General features: G+C 35.7%; 1 protein-coding gene across 1 annotated transcript; it reads right to left on the bottom strand.

Moving 5' to 3' along the window:
* Positions 1 to 1,197: 1,197 nt before the first annotated feature.
* Positions 1,198 to 8,957, bottom strand: LOC117112392 (elongation of very long chain fatty acids protein 7-like). The gene is made up of 6 exons (XM_033255464.1): positions 8,734 to 8,957; positions 6,873 to 7,060; positions 6,289 to 6,369; positions 3,994 to 4,099; positions 3,538 to 3,674; positions 1,198 to 2,447 (listed from the first exon to the last, which is right to left on the bottom strand). The coding sequence occupies exons 1-6, from the start codon at positions 8,780 to 8,782 to the stop codon at positions 2,238 to 2,240; spliced, it is 771 nt and encodes a 256-aa protein (XP_033111355.1). The 5' UTR covers positions 8,783 to 8,957; the 3' UTR covers positions 1,198 to 2,237.
* Between the last annotated feature and the right edge of the window lie 4,577 nt (positions 8,958 to 13,534).

Raw genomic sequence — 13,534 nt, 5'->3', positions numbered from 1 at the left:
TTATTCACTCCCCCTAGATTCATACAATTTTTAAATTAGTTTAAATTACAGTAATAATGATTAATAATACCATATTTTTCTATAAAATAATTTCAATAGCTTGGAATATACACTACTAACGTGTACTTATATACTGACAATATAAATTGCAATGGATAACAACTACAGTACTGAACAAAAATACTCTAATGGAGTGTACAGTACAACACTAGATATTGCAAAGGACGCTAGAATTATATATTCACCTCTGCTGCTATTTTGGAGATGCCGATACATTCACCTGTCAGTCATTCTGTTGACATGACAGCTCTTTATATTCTATGTTAACACTTCTTTAGTTAAAATCTCATTCTATGACTCCTACAATATACCACACCCTACCTCACATCCAACTTTCATCATCTCTTTCACTATGACCTACCTACCAGTCTCTTACCCCACCCACAGCCTAGCTAATACATTGATATACAGATGCCTTCTTCTGTCAGTCATAGCATCCTCATAACAGATAAGTGCAACCACACCTTTTAACAAGCTCCTAAATAATACATTTGCAACTCATAATTTGGTTTGCTGACTCCCCCATCTGTCAGTCATAGCATCCTCATGACAGGTACCATCTGTCAGTCATAGCATCCTCATGACAGGTAAGTGCAGCCACACCCTCTATCACATTCCTCAATAAAACATTTGCTTTTTTGCAAATTCAAATTTGATTTGCGGATTCACCATTTTGTCAATCACAACATAATAAAATGCAGAAACACACATCCTAACATGATCATTGCATTCTCATGACAGATATAAGCTTGCTTTAAGAGGAACCATGCCTTGTAAAGCTAAGCAATCACTGCGGCCAATGGTTGTCACGATTCTATGGAGAAAGACGTGCCAACACGCCCGCAGGGGGTAATTTTTAATGACTATCTGCTCAGGCTGCGTCGCCCAACCCTTACACGGATTCATAGGCCGAAAGTTGTATGACACAGTGAAATGCATGGCTTAATACAATAATTTTTAGTGAAATTAAATTTGCTTTATTTAGATCATAATGTGCAGATTCAATCTTCTGTCAGTGATTGTGTCATCAGCCTTAACCTTTAACCTCTACCACAACCTTTTGATTAATCAATGCCACCACAATGTGTTAAGCCCCATCCAGACTATCAAATTTTACTTAACAAAAGCATTTGCAAGTCTGAATATGGTCATGATGACATTACATCAAGACCATATATAGGCACATCATGTCTATACAGTAAAACGTCCATTTTACGTACCCCTTGGTACCTTGGGGTTTTCGTAAATTGAAAAATTTGTTAACTAGACTGACTAGATGTCAGTTTCCAATACCTAGGCCTAGCTATCCCTTGCCTTTGAGTGCCGACAGGCTGACAGCGGCCAGGCCTAGCACGAACCGACAGTGCAGCAGCGTGGTCTACTGCGTTAGAACCTAGCTGAATTTACCTTCGATAAAAACCAAATTATTTTAATCGTTGGCATTCTTCAACTTAAAGTCAGGTTCCGGAGGAAACAAATTTTTGATATGTTGTAGAACTAACCGACCAATTTTACACCTTTTTCCCCCAGTTTTTAAATATTCAAAAATCTGTATCTGATTTACCGTTCCCCAGTTCTTCCTGTCTTAGAAAAATCAGATCTACAACATATCAAAAATTTTTTTTCTTCCGGAGTCTGACTTTAACAAAATATTATTTTAACTCTTATTCAAACATGTGTATGCTTTATGGAGCTTTCTATTGTGTTCTTTCTAGTTGTTAGATCACCGAATTGTTTTGTTTACATGCATTTTGCGACCATATCTAGCATTCACAATGTCAATAAGTTGCTGACCCCAACACTCTAGTTCGTCATCGTAAACATATGCGCTCAATCCAAAGACACCTGCGTTGGTACTGTAGTTCGTTGTTCTGGTTAGGTTTATCACATTAATATAGTGATTATTATACCACAAATGGAAGAAAAGATCTATTAACTATTAATAAATAAATACAACAAACTTGATTTTATCACTTTGTAAAACGTGTCCAATCAGACTTTTTTTACGGTAATAATTGGTCAATGATGACATCATTAAGGGCAAAAGCCATTCTTAAAATCGATGTTCATAAAATGTTTTACTGTATGTGGACACACAACAGATTTTTGTCCAATAAAATTTGATCGTCTGGAAAGGGCTTAAACCCCTAAATGTGTACGTATGCATTCTTCACTTCCTAATGTTCCTTATGTTTAACATTAGCATTTCCATTCGAGCTTTGATGTTTCTTGTTGCTGGTCTTAGCATAAGCTTTGACGTAGAAATCCATGAAAAGGATGAAGAAAATAAATCCGTAGAGTCCAATGATCCACGCAAAAACCTGTGGGTACCCGCAGTCCGTGAAGAACAGCTGTGAACTGTGTACCATAGATAAAACAAACTGAATCTGAGGGGAAGATAATTAACAAAAAAAATTGAATAAAAGATTGTTTAGTGGCATATTATTTATGTTTTAGTGTGCTTGCCAACTGGAATTTACAAAGGAAATTGAAGTGACCAGTTCATCACTTTAGTACATAAGAAATAAAGAACCTTCTTCATTGTCATCTTATATTCTCCTGAAGTTAAAAACAATTGGAATTTTACTAATAAAGATATACAGTAGCATCAGGAGTAAAATAAGGGAAAAACATTAAAGTTTTGTAGAAATTATAAAAGTATTTATATAAAGAATAACTTTCACTGAATAAAACTCAAAATAAATAAATGTTTAAATGTTTTCCTTACTCTGATTGCCTTTGAAATTGAAAGCTAAGAGCTCAACTAATTACAAAATTATGTAATTTAAATATTGAAGTTTTTGTTTCATGACTGAGACAGTATATGTTTTTAGTTAAGTTACATGAATTCACTACAAGTGGAATGGCATGGCCGAGCGGTTAAGGCAGGAGCGCCCCAACCTACAGCCATGATATTTGTGCTGGTTCAAGTCTTCTCGGATAAAGATTATAAACTGTAGGCCCATTATACAAAATTGGCTCACGTGCACTTGAAAGAGACCAGTACATCTTTCGAGACAAGTAGGGGGTTACCCCGGTGTACTGGACTATACAGCCTCCGTTGCCCTGCAGTTATGGATCCTAAGATTCTTTGCAAGATGTAACTTAGTAAACATAGGCTATGTTCAGACACGACTTACGCTAATGTTACGTTAATCGAGTGGTGTGAACTTGTGTGCGGCGTACCGAACGCCAGTATTGTTAATCCAACAACAGACCCCAGATTAGCGTAAGCCACTGAGTTTATGACAGTCACGCATCAGTGATTTTGAACTTGGCCAGGATTTGACCAATCAAAATAAGCCTGTAAACAGGAAATAAATTGCGCAAATTACGAATACGAATATTTCGCGCGAATACTTACGCTAGTGTTCGTTAATCGCACAGTCTGGACACCTCGCTAGTTATGCTAAGGATTAACGTACGCCAGGCGCGTATCTTCTCAGGTCTGAACGTAAACTATCAGGGAAGTCTTACCAGTTGCATTGTGGTCATGTACCGTTTCCACCATAAAAACCGTTGAAAGGCTGGTCCTAAGGCTGCAAAGCCGTAGTATATATACATCATAAAATGTATAAAAGAATTCATTGTTGCATGGAAGGTACCAAATCCACCTGAAAAGATGTATTGAAATTTTTATTAAAGGCTAAATAAAGAGTGAATGAATAAATAATAACAATAAAATAATAAATATATTATTTATTAATAAAGCATTATTGCACAAGGATAGCCCTATAAGGGTAATGCTGGCTAAAATATAAAACAATAAAAATGTACTAATAATACTAAAACTTGAGCATAAATTTTTGTGACAAGAAATATCAAACGGAAGCCAATCAAAAATATCCTTGGAGTGATTCACACTGAAATACCTCGATCCTATCCTTTCAAATAAAAAATGGATGTGAAAGAAAAAGAAAATATAAAACAAACCTGCAACAAATTTGACACCAAACCACCAGCTGAAGGGCATGATGGCATGATGGAAGACATGCAGAAAGGATACCTGGTTGTTCTTCTTTCTCAGAATAAAGAATATCTGAAATAGAACACAAAATGGTCATACAAACAATTAATGTACAACGTTCTACTTGTGGAGTTGTGAAGATGAAAATGTAATGCAATAGAAGCAGGCCATAATACCGTAAAACTTTGTATTGAAGCCCTGGGCTTCTTTTTGTTTGTGAACTTTGGATAGGCTTCTTTTCGAGATGGGCTTCTTTTCAAAATGAATGGCTGTAAATGTTAGGAATTAGTACTACAAAACAATAAATAGGACCACTGTAAACATCAATCTGTATCGTGGAGTGTATTATTAACTGGCATTAAATAACCTAAACTACTGTAAAACCAAGCGTGTTTATTTTGTTTTATCTTTGACCAACACTAAGACCTTCGGACACAGATCATTTTCATTTGCTGCAGCCACACTCTGGAACGCACTACCACTTCACATTAAAAAATCAACATCAATTGCTTTATTTAAAAAATCACTCAAAACGCACTTATTCCAACATAACATGAAGCGCCACTGATAATTACTTCGGTTTTTTAAATGGCGCTATATAAGTTCTTACCTTATTATTATTATTATTATTACTATTATTATTATATATAGGCTCAGCATACTATATAAGGTCATATAATTCTTTTTGTCGAAGAAAAGTTGATAGCGTGGACACGACCTTAAAATGATCAAAATATGAATTGTTGATAAATTTAATTTAATTAAGTCTGATGATGTAACGTACATGTAACCAGATACAGAAAGATAGATGTCACACTCTATAGCAAAAAACAATTAAAAAAATCATCTTTATGACTATGGCTCTCACTGATTGAATTAATTGATTAACTTTATTCATATCATATCAATTATCATATCATATCATATACTGTACTATATCCTATACTGTACCATATCATATACTGTACCATATCATATCAGATCATATATATCATATCATATATATCATATCATATATCATATCATATTCGATGCTCTACATGCACAAACAATATAAAAATTATTTGAAAACAAGCAAAGTAAAAATTAATGGGCATCAGGAACGCCCACTAAGCCGGAGTCCAGCCTATTTCCAATGTGGTCAAAGATTGCAAATTAAAAAAATTACATTTAAAATCATTAATATTTAAAATTTAAAAATATATACAAATAAAGCCAACATCAAAAATGCAGATATTGAATTGCACATAATTAAAATTCTAAAAGTTCATCAAGCTCAATAAAAAATTTACAAAATCTAAAAACAGCAAACAGGGAATGTGAATATAAAAACTGTTCATACATTGTGAAAAAAATACAAAATTTAAAAAAAAATTAAAAAAACACAATAAAATGGGATATAGTTTTTATACCATTATAGCAAACCAACTTATTTTCATTGTTCAATGGGTTCTTGGGGACAATCCATGGGTTCAAGCCTGTTTATGGGCAGGTTTAGATGAGCTAGAAGTAAGCTTTGGAGTAGCAGTTTACTTGTTGTAAGACGCCAGCAGTGCCCATGAAGACAAGTTGTTTCGCAGTTACTACAGATGATTTATTACTTTAGAAGAAGTCTCAGGAGTAAGCGCGCTACTTCCGCATACACAAGGATAATAAAGAATATGTGCTTTGAGTAGTGCTGTGTAGACGCACTTACTTCAAAGCTCGCAAGTACGACCTTTATTAATTAAACTAAGTACCTTGGTCATATTTTGACACAAAAATTCGGCATGTAGAATACGACTGACTTAGAAATTATTCGAGTAAGGCAAAGTCAACTTAGGCACGTTTACGGTAACTGCATTAATTTGCTTAATATTTTTTGCTTAACTGTATTATTTCCTGTAATGTATTTATTGAAATCTGAAATAAACTAATTGAAATTGAATTGATGTTATGACCACAATTTTTTTTTATATAATTACCAACAAAAGAGTGCCAAAATACTACATTTCCTGTAATGTTTAAACTTTTGTAAACACAATGTTTTCATCATGGTTTACAATTTCAAAAATATGTGTGCAAAATACTGTAGCTGTTGAGAAACAAAAGTGGATAGTGACATGTAGTCACTTCTAAGCTTTTGAAGTAAATAATAAATCAATGATTGCTGTCATTTGTTTTCGTTTCTCATAAAGATTCTATACTGTTGACCCACTCCCAAATGTTGTAAAATTGATGACTCTAAACTATGTAATCAACATATTGAATTCAAAGCCTACCCTTAATGCTTTAGGACTATTGGAGTAATCTACAACCTGGCAACCAAGTGTGTATCCAGTCAACCAGCCAGACATTAGGAACTGAAATGTCAATCAAAAGATGTATTATTAGTATTGATTGGTAGGTTTTACTGTAAACAAGTTTTCCTTCCAATTCAGCATAACAATAGGCCTAATGATAACTATAACAATAAGTATAACAATAAGGATAATAATAATAATAATAATAATAATAATAATAATAATAATAATAATAATGATAATAATAATAACAATAACAATAATAAATTAATAATATATTTATTTCTTCTAATAAAACATCAAGAGTACAAAACATACAAAGGCGGGGTCAGACGAAGGAAGAAAAAGTTCCTATCACCAAATGGATTCATCTGCTGGAAAAATAATATTTGCATGACAATTTCTAAAAAGCGTGTGTTTATTATACCAGGAAAGTCCTACTGTAATATTTACTCCCTTATATTGAACCTAATCATTCTTTGTTCATAAAAAATAATGTAAAAAGGAATAGGCCTACTATTGGAAGAACTTAGAATGTCATACAATATGAGAAATTGACAAACCTCGTGTAAAAGATATCCGGACAAAACAACCATAGCCATGTTGTACACCAGGAGAATGTTCTTTAAACTATAAGGCTGCTTGTTGGCCATTAGTCTTGGTCCAATCCACACAGCAAACAGATAAGCAACAACCATGACTGTACCTGGCAACGGACTGCTCATCAGCAACCAGTCACTAACTCTAGGATCTGTTTTTAAAAGTATGGTAATACAATATCTACATACAAGCTCTGGTTTAGAATCGTAAGGTAATGGTAAAGGTAGGGAATAACTTGCGGTGTGTTTTGTGACTACCTATCTGCTGTAAAGAGGCTATGCAGCTTCATGTCCACAGCATCCAACAAATGGGTCCAAAAATAAACCATAGAATTGGAATTACCCTCTACTCTTTCAAAAGATATTTGGTTCTTTGTGCACACAATGTAAATGCTGACTCTACCAACCGAACCCTGGCTGAGGAGTGGCTCGATCCAGCGCTGATGTTAAAGCCCCATTCCCGGCAAAATCTGATTTTTATATGTTATATACATTTATAAATTTAATACGAAATTGCTAGCTTAACTGAATTTAGACATTCCTAAACATAAAAAAAATGCTAAATAAAACTGAAATTCAATTTTTTTTGTGTTTCACACAAAAAATAAACGTGGATGAATTTTTATGTTTGATTTTGCAATAGGTCTGCGAAGAAATATAGCACAGTAGGCGTCGGAAACATTAACCTAGCAACAATGCTAGTCTAGGCCTAGCCTTACCTCGATTGTTAGGTTTCGCAAAACAATTACCATGCCTACCTCCAACGCTTGACTGACTATAAATTATACACAAAAGCGAGAGCATTGCAGCGGATGCGATCGACAACCTCTGAATTTTGCCTAGTAAATTTCTCATAGTCTCCTATGAGAAATAGTCTCTATTTATCATTAATTTTTATCCTTTTGTATAAAAGTAAAATTTATGCCAATATTTTTCCATACATGGTTTATAACAATAATGCATTAATATGCATTTTTTCTTAAAATATTTTCTTTTGGTGAAATTTTGCCCGAAATGGGGCTTTAAAGGCATCGGTGGCTTTACTTTTTTAGTACAAAGATTGGCTGATAAGCAATCCAGCCATTATAATAGAGATCAGTGATTGAGGTCTGTAGTTAGCAATAGCGGTGACCCTGCTTACCACTCGACTCAATAGTTCCATTTATGCTGCGAATAAAAAAATCTTGATAAATCAAACTAGGCCTATTTGAGAATTAATAAACTGCTGAGAGCGATATATTGATTTTCTGTTGGATGTTTGTTTAGTTCAACAATATAGAAAATCCCCTAATAAAGGTAAAGTTAGGCACCACAGGCACAGAAAAATATTTGTTTGATAAGTTGTACAAATGAATATTCGCAGACACGGAAAGGTGGGGGGAGGGGGAAATTGAATAAATAATCGGGAATGGTTACAAATTATGACTCTGATGAGATACAGTTTTTGTTCAATATATTACAAAACTGTAGTAGTAGTCAATAGGTACACCTTCAGTCATCAAGTTCTTAATGGTGTGGCCAGGCTTTGCTGTGTATTCCTACTAGAACTACTACTATAGCTAGGCCTAGGGTCTAGGCTAGCCTCTATATAAAGCCAGGGTATAGGGCCTAGGCTAAAGCTGGCCAACTATGGCTCACCCAGGAGCCAGGCTTCCCTCAACTCCTTTATTAGCGAATGCATAGGCCTAGCCAGCCTGCGGCCTAGCTAGCTAGGCTCCTCCCTTAGGCTAGTTAGAATTAGGCCTAGTTAGTAGTAGTATGTAATCCTAAGGCTAAGCATAGCCTAGCTACCCTACTACTTACTACTACTAAACTAGTATCTTACCTGCATATTCCGTAACTATATTATTCCACCACGGCAAAATGGAAGCCATAGCTCGTTAAAAACAACTGAAACTAAGTTTCAACTCCTACACCACACAGCCACTCGTGCGTTTTGTTTTGTGTGTCAATTAATGTTAATCATCAAAGTATCATCTTAAGCGCATAGGCCTAGGCCTAAACCATGCATGTTCTTTGGTAGTATGCGCTTTACAAGTCCCAACCATGATACCATTCAGGGTTGCCAGAGTCGACAGGCTTCGCGGCCAAACACACGCCATCCCACGGCCAAATTCGGCCAAACTTTTTTTCCATATCGGCCAAAATTCGGCCAGATTTTAATCCGATTAGAAGACAACAGTGGGTACATATTCATTTGAAATACTACATTTGAAAAACACGAAAATCAGCGGTCATTCGTTTGAAATTGAAGGAATTCAAATGATATACACAGACCAATGTTAAACTTTCACTGTTTTTCTTTTAATTAACCTATCACCATACATGCCCAGCGTAATCATAAATAGCCTATGTTCTTTAGTTGCTGACATGTAGACCAATTCAGGGGAGAATCCAGAGATGTCCGAAAGGGGAGGAGCCGGGGCCGAAAAAGGGGAGAGGAGGGGGGGGGGGAGAAAGTGGGTCCGATCAAGATAACATCATCTTAGAGGAAATTTTTGTTTGAGGAGCCGGGACCGAAAAAGGGGAGGGGAGGGGAGGGGGGTCGAAAGTGGGTCCGATCAAGATAACATCATCTTAGAGGAAATTTTTGTTTTCTAATCGCCCGAATATAACCTGATGCGTTTGGACGCTCAATTTTTCTTTCTTTTTTTCACCACCCCCTAAGTCCGCTATTTAAAATCACATTATTAAGTTTGATCTAAATTTGATTTAAATGAATTAAATATTAAGGTACATAAGGCGTTCAAACAAACCTATGAAAATTTTAATAAATACTTTTTATCTAAACTTTCTAAATTCGCCTTAATGTTATTGTCGCAGTACTTAAAGCAATAAATCAATGTTGCTATCAGAATTATTTTCTTCATCCTCATGCAACCTAACTCCAGAGTAACTTCGAAGCAGTCTCTGCAACACTTGCTTAAAATTGAAGGTGCCATCGGACCCGAATGACCACATCGAGCATTTATATATGACGCTCTACATAAAGACTACAGCACCTTAGGGCTCGGTATAATTTAAGTGGGCAATAATTTAATTAAAGTACAGTATTTAATTTATATTCAAAAGGAATCCAAGAGATAGAACCTCCACTAGGATGGAACATATACAAAGACACACAATATATGGTACAAACTTGCATTGAACTGAGGCTTCATAAAGCTTAAACGAGGATAAATTTCATAAAAAATATATATTTCATCCGAAAAATTTACATTATTAAATGTAACTGTTATTTTTAAAATAAACTCTCTTACGTCAAATCGGCTAAAGGAGAAACATAGATTAAGTGTTTAGTGCAAGTATAAACAAAGGCGCATGATTAGAATCAAATATAGAATTTAAGCTAACAAAAACAACATATCCAAAACAAGTCTACGTTATATTAGGCCTATATTGAAAAAATGTAAACTTTTAAAAAATTCGGCCAAATATAGTTTGGCCGTGACTTTTTAAACGTTACGGCCAGGCAAATTTTTATATGGCCAGATTTGAGGAATCTGGCCGTCAAAAAGGTCAAATGGCAACCCTGATACCATTTCATTTTAGTAGTGTAGCCTATCCCTAGCAGCCTACGACGTGTCGGCGGCTGGATGAGAGACTAGGCCTACTTACATAAAGTTTGTTGAACTTCGTCCTTTCTACCGGCCGGTGTGGTGTATTTGTTGGTGTAGAGAGGGTTAAGCAATAATAAAAGTGAAAGGTTGACACTTCGAACTGAGTTTTGAAGCATTGTATGTATGTGTACATCTAGTTAGGCCTAGGCTAGGGCCAGGCAGGTCTAAGCCTTTCTAGGCCTAGTAGGCCTGGCCCTAGGCGGCGCGGCGGCTAGGCCTAGGCTATATAGCCAAGCCTTGCTTGCCTAGTAGGCCTAAATACTACTAGGCCTAGGCTAGGGGCCTTGTATAACTTAAAGGCCAGCCTGGCCAGGAGGCCCAAAAAAATTGCACAGCCAAAGCAGGCCTAATTGATATAACTAGAAATTGCAAATTGCAGGTGAAGTGCTGCGAAGTACAACTGCATATAAATGTTCTTCGAACAAAATTATTTATGCGAGTCAAGTAAAAATAATGAATAATAAAAATATAACAAATAATATGAGACACGACCCACATTGTCTATATTAGAACAGCGTTGGTACCGTGTATGCCAGTCTACTACAAGCGTCGGTCGCCTAAATGTAATAATTAGCACGCTGAAATAGGCTAGTAAATAAGTTTAACTGGGTTCGTAAATAATATTGGCCTCAAAATATTGTGGCTGAGACATGGGCCGATTAAACGTAGAAATAGGAAACCTAGAAATATAGTAAAAACGCTGAATAGTAATACTCCAGCGTCACGACATGCAGACGTTGGTACGAGTAGGTTAGTCTACAAACGTCACCTAAAGTAATTGATTTTACCCAGCAGAACGAAAGAAGGAAACTCAGCTTTTCAATCGTCTTAGGCCCTTGTTTTTTGACAAACAATGACCTTTCAGAGGTCAAATTACTGTCAAGAATATGAATTGGCTGCTTCGCAGCAATTATGGGCTAGGCTAGGGTCTAGCCTAAAGTGTAGTTTGACTAGGACAGGTAGCTAGCCTTATTATTAGGCCTCTAGCTAGGAGCACATCCAAAAAATTATATCCTTCAGTTGACTTAGTTTCACATTAATTCAATGGAAAGAACACATTGATGTGAGCAATATACAGTTCAGATGACAACAATTGGTTGATTGTTACAGAGTTATGCTAAATTTGTTAAAATGTTTTCATGTTTTCGCCAAAAGGTTTTGTTAAAATGTTTCTAATATTTAGATTGTCTGTTATAACTTTGTTTAAAATGTTTGTGCAAATTTTATTGTATTATATTTATGATTCTTTTTGTTATTTTGTGTCAGAGGCTATTTTTATTACCGGTAGGTCTACTTTGTACATACTTTACTAGAATGGTAAACAAAATATAAGATTTGAAATTGATAACAAGAATATAACAAATAATTTCTTTCTACCAGGATGATTGTTTATTTTTAGATCTATATTATTAAACAGGGTTCACACAAACAAGGTAGTAGTATGGCATTGGCAGTAAGAAGGATGACCGAATTCTATGACTGGATGACAGAAGTTGCCGGTGAGTGTCTCTCAGTAACATGTCATGATAATAAATAGAGACTCGAGGATTTTCAGATTTGCAAGAACAAAATTAGGTGTTTGTGTAGGATTTGAACCCAGGACCCTGTGAATGGAAGATGAATATTTTAACCATAAAGCTCTACTACCTGAACATCACAAATTGTAAGGCCCAGGATCCTTGCTTGCTTCATCCCATAAAAGGCACCACCATAACGAAAATTATTTCCATCAACTGTAGTGAAACACGAAACAAACAAATGGTATTTATTTTTACATCATTACTTTCCGGGTCCTTCTCTGAATATCCATCCAGAGCGAGAGTTAGTGTTTTGGCGACCGCTGCTAGCGAGTTTACGTGCAATGCAATAGTAGTATGTTGGACAGGTGTGAACTTGAACACATATCCTTGGCGCCCTCAGTAAACCCTGTTAGACGTGATCTTGCATCCCTGGCAGCAAACGTGTTAAGCAAGCTGTAGATCCCATACATGAGCCCATTTAAAATTCAATAATGCGTCAATGTTTCATCTAATTTTTTGACAAATAGCTTCTGAAGTGCTCATGAGAAATTCATTAGTTTCATCAACATTGATATAATAGATCAAACGTTAGACAACATTTTTTTTTTTATGTCATTCAACATTTTTATAACATTATTAAATGTCCTTCATTTGTTCAAATTATTTGAACAGTAAACTTAAGTTCAGCGTAGCTCAGTCGGCTAATCTTGTGGTAGCCACTGTGTGTGCGCTGAACCGTGGAGATCTCTAGGTCCCCAGTTCAATTCTCATCGCTGCCTCTCCTTGTGTTTCAGCTAGGGTGCTGAAACACAAGTTACAATAGCGCACCGTCTTTTGGATGAGATGTTTAAAAGAGAACTAGCAAAATGATTTTTTGTTTTAGAGGAGATTTTTGATATGCCATTAATAATAGAATCAACATTAAAATCGTTATTTGGCAATTGTTTATGAAGTTACAAGCCATTATATACGATTTTACCGTGATGTCACTGGCGAAAAAAAGTAACAAAAGATTGTGTATATAGCCCCGCGTAGGGTATCCATCGCGTACGATCTTTGCGTGCATGCTGTAACCATGGTTGTTGTAACTTGCATATCAAGTCATAGGCCTATAACTGCATAAGCCGTTGTCAACAAATGATTTACAACCATGGTTACAGCATGCACGCAAAGATCGTACGCGGCGGATACCTAACGCGGTTTTATTTGCACGATCTTTTGTTACATTTTTCGCCAGTGACGTCACGATTAAATAGTATATAATGGCCTATAACATCATAAGAAATTGCCAAAAAACGATTTTAAGGTTTATTCTATTATTAATGGCATATTAAAATTCCCCTCTAAAACAAAAAATCATTTTGCTAGTTCTCTTTTAAGCCGTCGTGAGAAATATTAAACATGTTTAATATTCTACTACGCGACTGCCCCCGACGCACATCATCGCGTCTGCGTTCAACTCACACAGACCCGACGCGACAACAGA

The sequence above is a fragment of the Anneissia japonica genome, unplaced genomic scaffold, assembly GCF_011630105.1.
Source record: "Anneissia japonica isolate Jap-2015-1 unplaced genomic scaffold, ASM1163010v1 scaffold3735_len701357_cov177, whole genome shotgun sequence".
NCBI classification, from domain to species: domain Eukaryota; kingdom Metazoa; phylum Echinodermata; class Crinoidea; order Comatulida; family Comatulidae; genus Anneissia; species Anneissia japonica.
This window is presented reverse-complemented; position numbering and strand designations above follow the sequence as displayed.